The 19144-nt window shown below is 41.0% G+C and overlaps 1 protein-coding gene across 10 annotated transcripts in view; it reads right to left on the reverse strand.

The window, feature by feature from the left end:
- Positions 1-19144, reverse strand: part of SHLD2 (shieldin complex subunit 2) — a 162358-nt gene that overhangs the window by 47705 nt on the left and 95509 nt on the right. For all 10 annotated transcript variants that reach the window (XM_079900383.1, XM_079900378.1, XM_079900379.1 and 7 more), the window contains 2 exons: positions 5779-7311; positions 1592-1699 (listed from right to left, as the gene is read on the reverse strand). In XM_079900383.1, the coding sequence (XP_079756509.1) occupies positions 1592-1699; positions 5779-7306 (1636 nt within the window). In that variant the 5' untranslated portion in view covers positions 7307-7311. The remainder of the gene's footprint in view (positions 1-1591; positions 1700-5778; positions 7312-19144) is intronic.

Here is a 19144-nt window from a genome sequence, read left to right on the forward strand (position 1 = left end):
AAATAGAGTTTAGCTAATAAATTTTTCTTTGATAACTCCCTTAAATGCATCCCAGAGATTCTGACATGCAGTGTTTTCATTGTCATTATTTTTTTTTAATTCTATAATATCAGTTTGTATTTCCTTTTTCACCCAGGATTTTTTTAATAGGTTTAAAATTTCCAGATATAGGACATGCTGTTGTTATTGTTAATAAATTCTAGTTTTATACCATTTGATCAGCATGTTTGTAATAATTCCACTTTATAGAAGTTACTGACATTTTCTTTACGACCTAATAGGATCAATTTTCCTGACTGTGGTGTGGACACATGACAAAAATGCATATTTCTATCATTAGAATGTAGAGTTCAATTTATATCCATAGGATCTACCCTATTCATCAGATCAACACGGTTCACTATGTTATTTAGATCTTTTATGTCCTTAGTTGTATTCTGTCTATTAGATCTGTCTTGTGCCATTAGAGAAATGCAAATTAATACCACAATGAGATATCACTACACACTGATTAGAATGGCTACTATTTCAAAACAGGACAATACCAAATGCTGACAAGGATGCAGAGAAACTACAAGATACACTGCTGGTAGGAGCCACTCTGGAAAACAGTTTGGTGGTTTCTTTTAAAACCGAACATGTATTTGCCATACAACCCCCTCTTTTCATTACCTCAAGAATTCCAGAGGCTCAGAAACTCCACAGAAGAACTTCTGAGGTCCCTGGAACCACCTGGAATGATATGCAAGGTTTTATATCTATCTACTTAAGTCTATTTTTCTGAAGAAATGGCCCATAGCTCCTCAAAGAGGTCTATGACTTGCTAAAAGGTTAAGAACCATGACTATATTGACTCTACGAAAAATAAGAAAATGAAACATGAACCCCAATTTTTTTTCTTTTTTAAATTAAATTTATTTTATTAATTTATTTAATTTTTGGCTGTGTTGGGTCTCCATTGCTGCGCACGGGCTTTCTCTAGTTGTGGTGAGCGGGGGCTACTCTACGTTGCAGTGTGTGGGTTTCTCATTATGGTGGCTTCTCTTGTTGCGGAGCACAGGCTCTAGGTGCATGGGCTTCAGCAGTTGTGGCACGTGGGCTCAGTAGTTGTGGCTCGCAGGCTCTAGAGTGCAAGCTCAGTAGTGGTGGCGCACGGGCTTAGTTGCTCCGCGGCATGTGGGATCTTCCCGGACCAGGGCTTGAACCCATGTCCCCAGCATTGGCAGGCGGATTCTTAACTACTGCGCTACCAGGGAATCCCCCAATATTTCTTAAATATTATTATAGTATAATTATACTATATAATTATACTATACTATATACTATATATTATATACTATATATATACTATATATACTATATATATAATTTATTATAATACTATAATTATAGTATAATTATACTATAGTATAATAATTATACTATACAAGTTAATTTTTGTAAATTCTATTTTCATTCTTACAAAGAAAATAAACTAATACCTTTCAGCTAACTTGTTTAGAAGACATTTTGTAACATTACCATTTTAACCCTACTTTTTTCTAATATACTTCAAATACTAAGAAATTATTATATTTAAAATGTGTCTTACATTCTTCAGGATGGACAGATGAATAACTCCCAAGATTTAATAAGTGACTGGTAAATGTTGATTGCAGTACTGTCTCACCAACCCAATGATCCTCACGAATAGTAACATCTAGAAAGGGGAAAAAAAAAGTTCTGATCATGCCCAAAATTCCTTCACATTGTGGTTAACGTACCTATCATAGCAAAATACTGTGCATGCCTCTCACATGCTAGCCAACTGAAGTTCAAATAGGGTAAATCATCTGCCTAAAGGAACAAAATGATAAAATAGCAAATCTGAACTCTGAATGTAGGTATGTCTGTATGTAGGTAAAATAACAAAATTGCTTCTGTATATTCAAACAATATCAATATGGAAGCTCTGCTCCACAGATAGAAGTTTAAAGGTTTTTGTTCACTTAAGGTAAATGGTACAATGTATACTTCTGATAAATTAACAGTGAATAGGGACTTCCCTGGTGGCACAGTGGTTAAGAATCTGCCTGCCGGGCTTCCCTGGTGGCGCAGTGGTTGAGAGTCCACCTGCCGATGCAGGGGAAACGGGTTCGTGCCCTGGTCCGGGAACATCCCACATGACGCGGAGCAGCTGGGCCCGTGAGCCATGGCCGCTGAGCCTGCACGTCCGGAGCCTGTGCTCCGCAACGGGAGAGGCCACAACAGTGAGAGACCTGCGTACCGCCAAAAAAAAAAAAAAAAAAAGAATCTGCCTGCCAATGCAGGGGACGCGGGTTCAATCCCTGGGCCGGGAAGATCCCATATACCTCGGAACAACTAAGCCCACATGCCACAACTACTGCGTCTGCACTCTAGAGCCAACAAGCTACAACTACTGAGCCCGCGTGCTGCAACTACTGAAGCCCACGCGCATAGAGCCCATGCTCCGCAACGAGAAGCCACTGCAATGAGAAGCCTGCATACTGCAACGGAAAGTAGCCCCCACTCGCCACAACTAGGGAAAGCCCATGCACAGCAACAAAGACCCAGTGCAGCCAGGAAAAAAAAAGTGACTAATTTAGGGCCAGGAAGCCAAGCAGTGGTTCATTCCAAAGCAGTAGTGCCTAGAAGAGTAAAAAACATTCAGTACGGGCTTCCCTGGTGGCGCAGTGGTTGAGAGTCCGCCTGCCGATGCAGGGGACACGGGTTCGTGCCCCGGTCCGGGAAGATCCCACATGCCGCGGAGTGGCTGGGCCCGTGAGCCATGGCCGCTGAGTCTGCGCGTCCGGAGCCTGTGCTCCGCAACGGGGGAGGCCACAACAGTGAGAGGCCCGCGTACCGCAAAAAAAAAAAAAAAAAAAAAATATATATATATATACATATATATATACATATATATATATATAAACACATTCAGTATGCATTTACCCCTTCTGCTAATAAGCATAACGTAAGCCATTCTTATTCAGAAATTGTGAACTAGATACTTTTTTTTCCTAAGAAAATAAAGCAAAACAGAACAAACAAAAAAACCTGTTAAAAAAAAAAAGGTGTTCATAGAAATAATCTAAATATTCTATAATAGGAAAATGGTTAAGTAAATTGTGGTAAATCACTTCACAGAATGTTACCTAGTTGTTAACAATTGTATGGACACTAGGAAAAGATAGAGAGATAGCAGGGTTGAGTCTCCATCTGCTAGGTAAAGGCCTCCTGGGAGGCACACACAGTGACAGTAATGCCTTGGTAAAGTAACCATGGTCCACGGTCTAACCCTCTCTTTATGGTCTGGGGAACCTCATTTTTTTCAGCACTCCAAAAATAGATTTCAGCTCTGCAGCATAAGCTCAGTTAATGAGACAAAAAAACCCAAAACAGAACACAATCTTTTTGTTTAAATATACAACAAGGCATTAATTGCCAAAGAACAACACTTGCAGCCTGTTCTCACCTTGTAGGCAGTTTTACACCTTGGAAGCCAAGTCATACGGAAAGGGCTGCTCAGCAAGCACTGAATCAGAACAGAGCTGAGTTAGATGACCTGAGCTGCCAACGAATAAGGATACCGCCAGTAAGACAAGACTATGCCAAGCTGTTACAATCCCATGTTCATCTCTTCAGTAGGGACTTACACAATCTTACACAAATCTTACACAAATCACAATCTTACACAAATACCAGCGTATATTAGCTAAGGTTCTCACTCCCCCAGCAAACCATCTGGTAGGAATTACCAGTGATTGATTGCCTTGATTTTTCTTTATAAGCTTCTAAGGCTGACCCACACCTCTTCTCTATCACATTTTCTTTAGATGTACTATTAAGCTCAATCAACTTCATCCTGGTCTGGGATTCATGCTATTTTTTTAAATAAATTTATTTATTTATTCACTTATTTTTGGCTGCGTTGGGTCGTCATTGCTGCCCGCGGGCGTTTCTCTCGTTTTGACAAGTGGGGGCTACTCTTCGTTGCAGTGTGCGGGCTTCTCACAGCAGTGGCTTCTCTTTGTTGCGGAGCAGGGGCCCTAGGCACGCGGGCTTCAGCAGTTGTGGCACACAGGCTTAGTTGCTCTGCAGCATGTGGGATCTTCCCGGACCAGGGCTCGAACCCGTGTCCCCTGCATTGGCGGGCAGATTCTCAACCACTGCATGCCACCAGGGAAGTCCTGGGATTCATTCTTTTTTTTTTTTTAATTAAGATTGGGAAGTCCACTTATTTATTTATTTATATTTATTTATTTACTTTTGGCTGTGTTGGGTCCTCGTTGCCGCGTGTGGGCTTTCTCTAGTTGCGGCGAGCGGGTACTACTCTTCGCTGCGGTACGTGGGCTTCTCATTGCAGTGGCTTCTCTTGTTGTGCAGCAGGGTCTCTAGGCACGCAGGCTTCAGTAGTTGTGGCACGCGTGCTCAGTAGTGTGGCTCACAGGCTCTAGAACACAGGCTCAGTAGTTGTGGTGCAAGGGCTTAGTTGCTCCACGGCATGTGGAATCCTCCCAGACCAGGGCTTGAACCCGCGTCCCCTGCATTGACAGGCAGATTCTTAACCACTGCACCACCAGGGAAGTCCTGGGATTCATTCTTAAAATGACTGGTATCTCTGCCCTAATACACTGGTGTGTTTATCTTTAAATCAATAAAGGACATGTAACAAAATGTTAAGATTTCTTTTTTCACGTGAAAAAGCAGGATACAAACTGTTTTTCATGATTACAATTGTATATTAAGAGTAGGGATTCTGGAGTCTGGGTGAAACCCTGCTTTGCCACCTCCTAGCTGGGTGACAGTGGGCAAGGTACTTCACTTCCCTGGGTCCCAATTTCCTCCAGCTGAAAAATGAGGATGATAATCAGTGCTCTCCTCATAGAGTTGAAAGACAGGTAAAGTTTGAAACAGGGACTGACACTAAGTAAGTTCCCAATAAATATCAGCTATTACCCATGTATGCAGACACAGATTGAGAAGTACGGGGAAGATAAGAGGAAGGTTAACACTCCAAAACTCCACTGGCGGTTATACGAGGTTGGTATAATACCAGGAGTTTCTCTTTTCCATATTTCCAAATGTGATTAATAGCGACCCTTGAATAACGTGGGGTTAACGCATCGATAACTTTACAGTCAGCCCTCCATATCCCTTGTTCCTCCACATCCACGGATTCAACCAACCACAAACAGTGGAGTACTGTAGTGTTTACAATTGAAAAGTATGCACATATAAGTGGACCCATGCAGTTCAAACCCATGTTGTTCAAGGCCTTACAGTAATTTAAATAATTTTAAAATGCAATAGAAATTCTATGTTCCCTCAATAAGAATGTAGTGTGCACAGCTTTATTAGGGATTAAGTAGTAGATATATTGTCCTTTTATCATAAGATGGTTAATACACCTAAGGAAAAGGGTAAAAAAAAAGATATAAATAAAACTATAAAAGACAAAGAAAGAGTCTGATGATACACGACATGAATGCTAGCACAGTGAATGAAAGGAGGAGCAAGCAGAGAAGGCTTCTTAAGGAGAAGAGGAGTGGGAAGGAGGGACAGAACTAAGAAGGACAGACAAACGCTCAGAAATGGCAATGCACAGGACCCTGGGAAGGGGTGAAGAGACCAACGCGGATGCCATAAGGAACTCGATCATTGCTGGAACCCTGAGAGGCAAAGGGTAAAGGGAGAATCCTCAAAGGCTTAAAGTGGGAGGGGGAAAAAGCCCACAGCTTTGTAAAATAAACTCCCACTATACCGTGATGACCTTACCCGTGAGTAAAATTATATCTCCAAGAAACACTGTAAGTGCCCAAAACGCTGCAGTCCTCCACAGAAAAACCTTCTTCTTAATTTCTGATTGGTCAATTACCACAATTGTTGCTAAAGGCACTTTAGAGCCAGAATTTGGTCCAGATTTTATGTTTATTTCTTTCATGTGACACGGAGATAACACCATGACTAAACAATTATACTTCTGACTTTCAGAATCACAGTTTTTTATTAACGATGTTTTTTTAATGCCCTTAAATCCAGACACATTCCTCTGGTGCACTGTTACAGTATGATCTCTCTGATTAGAAATCAACTTGGTTTTCTTAGCGATGTGGGGGACTTCAGATAGAGCTTGAGGATGGCCTGATTTATCTTCAGAGGTCCGACTTCTTTCAACAGAACTTTTGTGGAAGGTATTTAATTGGGAACACAGTATTCCTGAGCTACATGACTCAATGCGTATCTCATTTGGCGTCAATTTATCATCAAAACGGAAAAGTTCTTGAGATCCTATATTTTCTTCAAGACCTTTATCGGTGTTCAAGAGAATGTGGCTATTTTTTGTTTCAGGACTAAAAAGTTCAAGGGAACAGGCTTGGTTCTGTCCACCTTCATATCCTTCTGTAGAATCATCATTGGGCTGAATCAAATTATCTTCAGTGATTCTTATTTCCCCATGACTTGCCTCTGGTTCAATCTCCATTTTAATGGTTCCTTTATTTATAGAATTCTGCCCTTTACACTTCCTTTGAGCTAAAAAAGCAACCTGGCTGGAGGTCATTACACTGAGAAATTCAGTATCAGTGGATATTTTAAGGCCTGAGACCTTCCTAACTGTTCCTTCAGGCCTTGGTTTGTCTACTGTGCTAGAGGAAAATAATTCCCGACACTGGTTTTGTATTTCATGATGCTCTGTTGGTGCACAGTTTGTTTCCATAGCTCCTGGCCCCGTATTAGTCTGTTCGGCACCACAGATCACATCCAATATAGCTGCACACTTATGATCTAACTGAAAGGAATCTTTTGGAACATTCTGACCATGTATATTTGATTGATCTTTAGGCTGTTCAACTGTGATTTTCTTATGTTCACTGAAAAGCTTTTGATACTTTTCTTCTTCAGTTAAATGTTGAAATCCGGCCTTAAATCCACATATTTGATCACTGGAGTTGGTTCTATCACTCAACCCCAAGGGGTGACTCTTCTGGGATTTTATAGTTTGTGTTTCAGAAATGCAATGTGTGAAGTCATCTTTCACGTGAACAGATCTGTTCACAGAGTTTGCTGGAAAATGACCACGAGGAAGATCTGGAGGGTCCAGAGGTTCCAGGGCCTGATAATCCTCAAGACTTTTGTGCCTGCATTTTTCATCCTTCAGATGTAAGGAATGGTGATTGTACAAAAGCTGAATTTCTTTCCAGGGGTCCGCAGTGGACACTAAAGAAGTTGGTTCCTGTGATACTGTCATTTCCAGTGGGCTGATTGGAGCACCCCAAAAAATGTGGACTTGAGATCCTCCACTCATGGTTTCTGAAAAAATAAAAAATCTAAAATAAGCCTTTGTCATTAAATTTTTATAAGTTGATATTAACTTATATCCCCAAAGCAAATATAATATAAACTATGAATCAAAAACATAATTAATAGGTGATTTACATTGTTACTCCATTTAATTATAAAAGTAAGAAATATATAAGAAATCGTAAAAAATAAAGAACAAAGCTTTTGAAAAAAAAAAAAAAAAAGAAATCGTAAGGAGAAACCAAAGCATCCACAAAAATCGCTCACATAAAGACTCTCTTTAAGGAAAATAAAGCTCAGTATACTAACATCAAACGAGTAAATCCTTAGCATGGTCACTTTTTTGTGTTGAAAAACTTGCACCATTTAAACAATAACTTAGTAAAGAAGGCGGGAAACAGCATTTGTTTAACTGCACTATAGTCACCTTTAAATCTCCTGTTTCCTTTACTCCATTGATTATGTAAGTTTAGGGCCTCCTTCCTTCAACTGTGAACTCAGTTCCCAAGATTAGGGACTTCCCTGGTGGTCCAGTGGGTAAGACTCCATGGTCCCAATGCAGGGGGCCCGGGTTTGATCCCTGGTCCGGGAACCAGACTCCACACGCATGCCGCAACTGAGTCTGCATGCCGCAATAAAGGATCCCGCGTGCCGAAACGAAGATCCCGAGTGCTGCAGCTAAGACATCCCCACAGCCAAAATGAATAAATAAATATTAAAAAAAAAAAAAGTAAACACACACACACACACACACACACACACACACACACACACACACACACACGTTTCAATTCCCAAGATCAAAACAGAAGGCTTGAACCAGAGAGAAAATAAAAAACCAAGGCTCTGGGGCTTCCCTGGTGGCGCAGTGGTTGAGAGTCTGCCTGCCGATGCAGGGGACACGGGTTTGTGCCCCAGTCCGGGAAGATCCCACATGCCGCAGAGCGGCTGGGCCCGTGAGCCATGGCCGCTGAGCCTGCGCGTCCGGAGCACAACGGGAGAGGCCAAAACAGAGAGAGGCCCGCGTACCGCAAAAAAAACCCCAACAAACCAAGGCTCTTTTCAAGATGTCCAAGTGACTGTATTATCTATCTTTAATCTGTTAGCATAATCAATAGTTGCTTCTGTATTTTTAATCTTCTCTAAAATACACCAGATTAAGAAAAGTCACTTTGTAATACACAGATTAAAAAACTCATTATAATTTAAACAGTTTTTCATTAACTGTGGCACTTGATATAAGTAAACCTAAGTAAGCATCATATTTAGTGAGATAGAAATAAAGAAACATACCAATATTTACTTGATAATAACTGACTTTCAAAAAGTTTGTGGGTTTTTTTGTTTGTTTGTTTTTTTGGCCGCGCTGCGTGGCTTGCGGGATCTTAGTTCCCCAACCAGGGATCCAACCATGACCTTGGCAGTGAAAGTGCAGCGTCCTAACCAGTGGACCGCCAGGGAAATCCCCAAAGAGTATTTATTAAATAGATCTATTCCTAGAGTTTGCTGATAAATTTTTTATAGTGCTACAGGGACAAAAAGACAGATTAAGTCCCTGGCCTAAGAGAACTGTCAGCCTGGTTTTAAAAAAACAAAAAGGAGAGAAAAGTAGTGAATGTAAACTCATAGTTTAAAAATAATGTAATAAATACTATAAGCTGTAAATAGGAAACAGTAGTCTCCTGGGGAGCAATGCTCCTATGGAAGGTAAGCACTATGGCTATAAGCATCTAAACAAAAGAACGAGCAGCTGTAAAAGGCAGAGTTATGAAAGACCATGGTATGTTTGAGGACTTTTGATGAGAGTACAGGGTCCTTTGTAAAAAGGTAAGAAAGTTTCAAATCATGAAAAGTCCATTTGGAAGTATGGGAAGTATGGCAGTATATAGGAAACAACAGCTATTATCCCCAATCACTCTTATCATTCCTTGAAGATTTGTTCATGGTCATCTCTTCCAAATCTAATAACCTATCCAATTATAATTCTTGTGATTTCGGTATCAATGTGGGTGTTCCTTCCAATAACCTGGCCTCTTGGTTCCTTGCCCTCTTCTCCTCCACTTATTTTATTCTCCACCCTACCTCAGTTATCCATTCTCATAATCATATAACTACCATTATCAATAACTACATACTTTTCCTTAATTTCAATTTAAGCTTTCAACTCTACTTTCTCCTATCTTCAACTTACCCCCTCTGAATGCACAACTCCAACAGTTCTTTGACCACAAGGGATCTACGTTGAACACAATGATCATACTTCATTTTTACAGCCTCATTCTTCACTTCCCTCCTTAACCAGCTTAGATTCCATGGTCCCTTATTATAATCGTTCCCTATCATACTTCTCTAATTCTGCTGCTCTCATCTCCAAGGTATTGGCCAGCTAAACTCAAACCCTAGTTCCACCTACTCTACACCTGTAACCAATGAAAACTAGTCATTCGTTAGTTCATTACCACTAACCTCAAGGTAGTACCCAGCAATCTTATCTTTTCCTGTCCATTCGTTCTCCAAGATAACTCTTTTATACCTTTTTACTCTTTAAATCCCCAGCATCTCCTCCCCTACCTTAAAGTGCAGCTGGTGATCATTTACAACTTGTCAACAACATATTTACCCACTTCTATCATACCCACATACTTTGCCCAACTTCCTCTTACTACAGACAAACTAACTGTTCGTGCTACTATGCAAAGCCATCTCTTCCTCACTTAGACATTAGATCTTATACCCTCTTTCCTAATCAGGTTTCAACAAGTCTCCCCTTTTCTCCTAAATCTTGATTTTTCTCTCTTTACTGGAGCATCTCCATCAACAAACAAACATGCTGTGATCGCTCCTCAAGGTGTTACTCCTCAGCTCCTCCACCCCACTTATTGCACCACTTTTCCGCTCTCCTCTACAGCAAAATTCCTTGAAAGAACTTTCAGGGCTTCCCTGGTGGTGCAGTGGTTGGGAGTCCGCCTGCCGATGCAGGGGACGCGGGTTCGTGCCCCGGTCTGGCCAGATCCCACATGCCGTGCAGCGGCGGGGCCCGTGAGCCATGGCCGGGGAGCCTGCGCGTCCGGAGCCTGTGCTCCGCAACGGGAGAGGCCACGGCGGTGAGAGGCCCGCGTACCGCAAAAAAAAAAAAAAAAAAAAAAAAAAGAAAGAACTGTCAATATTCCCTCTGCTTCCATTCTCTCTTAAACCCATTCCAGTCAAGCATTGGTCCAAACCACTCCACTGAAACGGCATATTTCAAGGTTCCCAATAACCTCCACCTTAGCATCAGTCAGCTCCCCATTTTCAACTTACTCGGACTGTCAGCAGGATTTGACACCACTGATCACCGCTTTCTTCTTTCTATCTGACTTTAGGGATACCACATCCTCTTGATTCTCATCCCACCTCACAATACCCCCCAGTCGCTCCTTCTCAGTCTCCTTTGCTAGCTCCTCCTCATCTCCTCAACTTCTTACTCAATGGCCGAGTACTTGGCTCTCTCTCTGCACTCACCCCCTAGGTGATTTTCTTTCAGTCTCAGGATCTAAATACCTTCTAATGATTACCAGATGTATATCCCCATCACTAATGACTAATGACAACCAGATGTATATCTGATGTAATGACCGCCAGATGTATATCTCCATCACTGGTGACTAATGACCACCAGATGTATATCTGATGGCATGATTAATGACCACCAGATGTATATCTGATGGCATGACTAATGACCACCAGATGTATATCTCCATTACTAATGACTAATGACCACCAGATGTATATCTCCACAACTAATGACTAATGACTAACAGAGGGGGCAGGGGTTCGATCCCTGGTCAGGGAACTAGATTCCACATGCCTCAACTAAGAGTTCACATGCCACAGCTAAAGATCCCACATGCTGCAACTAAGACTTTGCATGCCGCAACTAAAGATCCTGCATGCCACAACTAAGAGGTCACATGCCGCAACTAAAGACCCCACATGCCACAACTGAAAGATCCCACATGCTGCAACTAAGATGCAGTGCAGCCAAATAAATATTTTTTTTAAATCCTAGAAAGAAAAACATTGGGAAGCAAGATTAAGGATGATTTTTTTTAAGATTTCTATATTTTAAAAGTTTTATTGTGAAGAATAATGAATGTCTATTATTTTTATAATAATCAGATTTTTTTTGTTTGGTAATTCAGGCTTTTCTTTCATAATCTTCAAACTGGATATGGTGTTCCAATAGACATACAACAATGGACCTAAATCTAACATTGGAGAAAAAGAGCTGAGAACAATGATGTCAGCTGTTAACTTATTAGCAGCTAAAACAAAGATATACCGCTATTTTCAAACAGTTTATAATAGTGAATTATTACTAAGGAAACAAAATTATAGTAAGTTTAGGTGTCAAGTCTTGACCCATAACAAAACAAAGAGGGCTAAGTATCATAAGTACTATAACTACATATCCCACCCCCATCTAATCCTCATAGAAAGAATAATCTGCATAAAGAATAATTGGAACATTAGATCTAATTGACAGTTTACTATCTATATATCATTATTAAATTGGCCACTAGGGGGCCCCAAATAGCACAGCAAAAATGTTCAAGTTCAAAAGTTACATCAAAACCAAATGGAAAAAAAAAAAAAAAAAAAAAACCAAATGGAAGATCTAGGGGAAGATGGCGGAAGAGTAAGACGCGGAGATCACCTTCCTCCCCTTCTGGTACATCAGAAATACATCTACACGTGGAACAACTCCTACAGAACACCTACTGAACACTGGCAGAAGACCTCAGACCTCCCAAAAGGCAAGAAACTCCCCACGTACCTGGGTTGGGCAAAAGAAAAAAGAATAAACAGAGACAAAAGAATAGGAACGAGACCTGCACCAGTGGGAGGGAGCCGTGAAGGAGGAAAGGTTTCCACACACCAAAAGCCCCTTCGCGGGCGGAGACAGCGGGTGGCAAAAGGGGGAAGCTTTGGAGCTGTGGAGGAGAGCACAGCCACAGGGGTGCGGAGGGCAAAGCAGAGAGACTCCTGCACAGAGGATCGGTGCCGACCGGCACTCACCAGCCCGAGAGGCTTCTCTGCTCACCCACCGGAGCGGGCGGGGCTGGGAGCTGAGGCTCGGGCTTCGGTCAGAACGCAGGGAGAGGACTGGCGGCGTGAACACAGCCTGAAGGGGTTACTGCACCATGGCTAGCCGGGAGGGAGTCTGGGAAAAAGTCTGGAGCTGCTGAAGAGTCAAGATACTTTTTCTTCCCTCTTTGTTTCCTGGTGCGCGAGGAGAGGGGATTAAGAGCGTTGCTTAAAGGAGCTCCAGAGACGGGCGCGAGCCGCGGCTAACAGCGCGGACCCCAGAGACGGGCATGAGACGCTAAGGCTGCTGCTGCCGCCACCCAGAAGCCTGTGTGCCAGCACAGCTCACTAACCACACCTCCTTTCCGGGAAGCCTGTGCAGCCCGCCACTGCCACGGTCCCGTGATCCAGGGACAACTTCCCCGGGAGAGCACACAGCGTGCCTCAGGCTGCTGCAACGTCACGACGGCTTCTGCCGCCTTAGGCTCGCCCTGCACTCCGGACCCTTCCCTTTCCCAGACCTGAGTGAGCCGGAGCCCCCGAATCAGCGGCTCCTTTAACCCCGTCCTGTCTGAGCGAAGAACAGACGCCCTCCGGCAACCTATACGCAGGGGCGGGGCCCAATCCAAAGCTGAACCCCGGGAGCTGTGCGAACAAAGAAGAGAAAGGGAAATCTCTCCCAGCAGCCTCAGGAGCAGCGGATTAAATCTCCACAATCAACTTCATGTACCCTGCATCTGTGGAATACCTGAATAGACAACGAATCATCCCAAATTGAGGAGGTGGACTTTAAGAGCAAGATTTATTATTTTCTCCCCTTTTCCTCTTTTTGTGAGTGTGTATGTGTATGCTTCTGTGTGAGATTTTGTCTGTATAGCCTTGCTTTCACCATTTGTCCTAGGGTTCTATCCATCCGTATTTTTACTTTAAAAAAATTTTTTTTCTTAATTTTTTTTTATTTAAATAACTTTATTTTACCTTACTTTATTTTATTTTATTTTATCCTCTTTCTTTCTTCCTTTCTTTCTTTCTACTTTTTCTCCCTTTTATTCTGAGCCGTGTGGATGAAAGGCTCTTAGTGCTGCAGCCAGGAGTCAGTGCTGTGCTTCTGAGGTGGGAAAGCCAACTTCAGGACACTGGTCCACAAGTGACCTCCCAGCTCCACTTAATATTAAACAGTGAATATCTCCCAGAGATCTCCATCTCAACACCAACACACAGCTTCACTCAACGACCAGCAAGGTACAGTGCTGGACACCCTATGTCAAACAACTAGCAAGACAGGAACAAAACCCCACCCATTAGCAGAGAGGCTGCCTAAAATCATAATAAGTCCACAGACACACCAAAACACACCACCAGACATGGACATGCCCACCATAAAGACAAGATCCAGCCTCATCCATCAGAACAGAGGCACTAGTCCCCTCCACCAGGAAGCCTAAACAACCCACTGAACCAACTTTAGCCACTGGATACAGACACCAAAAACAACGGGAACTACGAACCTGCAGCCTGCAAAAACGAGATCCCAAACACAGTAAGATAAGCAAAATGAAAAGACAGAAAAACACACAGCAGAGGAACAAGCAAGATAAAAACCCACCAGACCTAACAAATGAAGAGAAAATAGGCAGTCTACCTGAAAAAGAATTCAGAATAATGATAGTAAAGATGATCCAAAATCTTGGAAATAGAATAGACAAAATGCAAGAAACATTTAACAAGGACCTAGAAGAACTAAAGCGGAAACAAGCAACAATGAACAACACAATAAATGAAATTAAAAATACTCTAGAAGGGATCAATAGCAGAATAACTGACGCAGAAGAACGGATAAGTGACCTGGAAGATAAAATAGTGGAAATAACTACTGCAGAGCAGAATAAAGAAAAAAGAATGAAAAGAACTGAGGACAGTCTCAGAGACCTCTGGGACAACATTAAACACACCAACATTTGAAATATAAGGGTTCCAGAAGAAGAAGAGAAAAAGAAAGGGACTGAGAAAATATTTGAAGACATTATAGTTGAAAACTTCCTTAATATGGGAAAGGAAATAGTTAATCAAGTCCAGGAAGCACAGAGAGTCCCATACAGGATAAATCCAAGGAGAGAAACGCCAAGACCCATATTAATCAAACTATCAAAAATTAAATACAAAGAAAACATATTAAAAGCAGCAAGGAAAAATAACACACAACGGAATCCCCATCAGGTTAACAGCTGATCTTTCAGCAGAAACTCTGCAAGCCAGAAGGGACTGGCAGGACATATTTAAAGTGATAAAGGAGAAAAACCTACAACCAAGATTACTCTACCCAGCAAATATCTCATTCAGATTTGATGGAGAAATTAAAACCTTTACAGACAAGCAAAAGCTGAGAGAGTTCAGCACCACCAAACCAGCTTTACAACAAATGCTAAAGGATCTTCTCCTAGGCAAGAAACACAAGAGAAGAAGAAGACCTACAATAACAAACCGAAAACAATTAAGAAAATGGGAATAGGAACATAAATATCGATAATTACCCTAAATGTAAATGGATTAAATGCTCCCACCAAAAGACACAGATTGGCCGAATGGATACAAAAACAAGACCCTTATATATGCTGTCTACAAGAGACCCACTTCAGACCTAGAGACACATACAGACTGAAAGTAAGGGGATGGAAAAAGATATTCCATGCAAATGGAAACCAAAAGAAAGCTGGAGTAGCAATTCTCATATCAGACAACATAGACTTTAAAATAAAGACTATTACAAGAGACAAAGAAGGACACTACATAATGATCAAGGGATTGATCCAAGAAGAAGATATAACAATTGTAAATATTTATGCACCCAACGTAGGAGCACCTCAATACATAAGGCAAATACTAACAGCCATAAAAGGCAAAAATCGACAGTAACACATTCATACTAGGGGACTTAACACCCCACTTTCACCCATGGACAGATCATCCAAAATGAAAATAAATAAGGAAACACAAGCTTTAAATGATACATTAAACAAGATGGCCTTAATTGATATTTATAGGACATTCCATCCAAAAACAACAGAATACACATTTTTCTCAAGTGCTCATGGAACATTCTCCAGGATAGATCATATCTTGGGTCACAAGTCAAGCCTTGGTAAATCTAAGAAAATTGAAATTGTATCAAGTATCTTTTCCGACAACAATGCTATGAGACTAGATATCAATTACAGGAAAAGATCTGTAAAAAATACAAACACATGGAGGCTAAACAATACACTACTTAATAACGAAGTGATCACTAAGAAATCAAAGAGGAAATCAAAAAATACCTAGAAACAAATGACGATGGAGACACAACGACCCAAAACCTATGGGATGCAGCAAAAGCAGTGCTAAGAGGGAAGTTTATAGCAATACAATCCTACCTTTAGAAACAGGAAACATCTCGAATAAACAACCTAACCTTGCACCTAAAGCAATTAGAGAAAGAAGAACAAAAAAACCCCAAAGTCAGCAGAAGGAAAGAAATCATAAAGATCAGATCAGAAATAAATGAAAAAGAAATGAAGGAAACGATGGCAGAGATCAATAAAACTGAAAGCTGGTTCTTTGGGAAGATAAACAAAATTGATAAACCATTAGCCAGACTCATCAAGAAAAAAAGGGAGAAGACTCATATGAATAGAATTAGAAATGAAAAAGGAGAAGTAACAACTGACACTGCAGAAATACAAAAGATCATGAGAGATTACTACAAGCAACTCTATGCCAATAAAATGGACAACCTGGAAGAAGTGGACAAATTCTTAGAAATGCACAACCTGCCAAGACTGAATCAGGATGAAATAGAAAATATGAACAAACCAATCAGAAGCACTGAAACTGAAACTGTGATTAAAAATCTTCCAACAAACAAAAGCTCAAGAGCAGATGGCTTCACAGGCGAATTCTATCAAATTTAGAGAAGAGCTAACACCTATCCTTCTCAAACTCTTCCAAAATATAGCAGAGGGAGAAACACTTCCAAACTCATTCTACGAGGCCACCATCACTCTGATACCAAAACCAGACAGGGATGTCACAAAGAAAGAAAACTACAGGCCAATATCACTGATGAACATAGATGCAAAAATCTTCAACAAAGTACTAGCAAACAGAATCCAACAGCACATTAAAAGGATCATACACCATGATCATGTGGGATTTATTCCAGGAATGCAAGGATTCTTCAATATATGCAAATCAATCAATGTGATACACCATATTAACAAATTGAAGGAGAAAAACCATATGGTCATCTCAATAGATGCAGAGAAAGCTTTCGACAAAATTCAACACCCATTTAAGATAAAAACCCTCCAGAGGCTTCCCTGGTGGCACAGTGGTTGAGCGTACGCCTGCCAATGCAGGGGACACAGGTTCATGCCCTGGTCCGGGAAGATCCCACATGCCGCGGAGCGGCTAGGCCCGTGAGCCATGGCCGCTGAGCCTGTACGTCTGGAGCCTGTGCTCTGCAATGGGAGAGGCCACAAGAGTGAGAGGCCCGTGTACCACAAAAACAAAACAAAACAAAAACAAAAACAAAAAACCCTCCAGAAAGTAGGCATAGACGGAACTTTCTCCAACATAATAAAGGCCATATATGACAAACCCACAGCCAACATCGTCCTCAATGGTGAAAAACTGAAAGCATTTCCACTAAGATCAGGAACAAGACAAGGCTGCCCACTCTCACCACTCTTATTCAACATAGTTTTGGAAGTTTTAGCCACAGCAATCAGAGAAGAGAAGGAAATAAAAGGAATCCAAATCGGAAAAGAAGAAGTAAAGCTGTCACTGTTTGCAGATGACATGATACTATATATAGAGAATCCTAAAGATGCTACCAGAAAACTACTAGAGCTAAACAATGAATTTGGTAAAGTAGCAGGATAAAAATTAATGCAAAATTAATGGCCATCATCAAAAAATCTAGAAACAATAAATGCTGGAGAGGGTGTGGAGAAAAGGGAAGACTCTTGCACTGCCAGTGGGAATGTGAATTCTTACAGCCACTATGGAGAACAGTATGGAGGTTCCTTAAAAAACTACAAATAGAACTACCATATGACCCACCAATCCCACTACTGGGCGTATACCCTGAGAAAACCATAATTCAAAGAGTCATGTACCAAAATGTTCGTTGCAGCTCTATTTACAATAGCCAGGAGATGGAAACAACCTAAGTGTCCGTCATCGGATGAATGGATAAAGAAGATGTGGCACATATATACAATGGAATATTACTCAGCCATAAAAAGAAACGAAATTGAGCTATTTGTAATGAGGTGGATGGACCTAGAGTCTGTCATACAGAGTGAAGTAAGTCAGAAAGAGAAAGACAAATACCATATGCTAACACATATATATGGAATTTAAGAAAAAAAAAATGTCATGAAGAACCTAGGGGTGAGACAGGAATAAAGACACAGACCTACTAGAGAGGTCTGTGAGGATATGGGGAGGGGGAAGGGTAAGCTGTGACAAAGTGAGAGAGAGGCATGGACATATATACACTACCAAACGTAAAATATATAGCTAGTGGGAAGCAGCCGCATAGCACAGGGAGATCAGCTCGGTGCTTTGTGACCACCTAGAGGGTTGGGATAGGGAGGGTGGGAGGGAAGGAGATGCAAGAGGAAAGAGATATGGGAACATATGTATATGTATAACTGATTCACTTTGTTATAAAGCAGAAACTAACACACCATTGTAAAGCAATTATACTCCAATAAAGATGTAAAAAAAATAAAAATAAAAATATTTTAAAAAACCAAGTGGAAGAGGGAGGAATATATTATTCTGACACATAGGTAGAAACAATTAGATATATTCAAATCAAGTGCATAAAATTCCTATGCTAACTAACTTCCTTCTCTAGAATCTTTGGGTTTTTCTCCAATAGTTTCTTCCCTTTAGCCTCAAATCTTTAAAAACAAAACAAACTAAACTCCCATGTTGCTTCTTTGTTCTCACTTCCTATTTATTCTTCAACCCACTTAAATATGGCTCTTAACTCCAATCATTTTGCTATAACGATTTTTACTATGGAAATCAATGAACTCTAATATCCAAATCCAAAGGTCAGTTTTCAACACTTATCTTACTGCCATTTGAGACTGTTTATCATTCCTCTTTCCTGAAACACTCTACTTTTTTTGATTCTCTGAGACCATCAAATTAGAATTCTTTTCTGCTTAAAAAACCAGAAAACTCTTGATTTATTAATTCAATCATTCACATAACAAATACTCAGTAGTGTGTGCCAGGCATCATGCTAAGCACTGGGAATTCAACAACAATAAAAAAGAGCTTTAAGGAGCTTATAGTCTAATGGGAGAGCTAAAATGACAACTGTAAAATAGAGAAATTGAGTAACCACAGGAATACATGCAGGGTGTCCCTAGGAGGGAGAAGCCTGGGGCAACTCAACCAAGTAAGACTGCCCATTACCTGCATTTTTCATAGGCTCTCTGGACTACGTTTAGTGACAAAATTTTGAAACTGAATTTAAATAATATTCATAAAAACGGAGTGCAATACAGTCCCAAGGCATCCCTGCACTCCACCCCAACACCGGAGCCAGTAAAGCAGCCTCCACTGTCTTACCCAAGGGACAGACCTGCAATAGGTAATCTCCAAAAGGTTTAAAAAGAGTGTAAGACATTCACTGCTTCTAGGTCCTCACTTAACATTTTCTCCTAAATGTCCTGCAATCTGACTTCTATTTTCTACCTCTATTAAGACAACA

This window comes from Stenella coeruleoalba, assembly GCF_951394435.1.
Source record: "Stenella coeruleoalba genome assembly, chromosome: 16".
Lineage (NCBI taxonomy): Eukaryota > Metazoa > Chordata > Mammalia > Artiodactyla > Delphinidae > Stenella > Stenella coeruleoalba.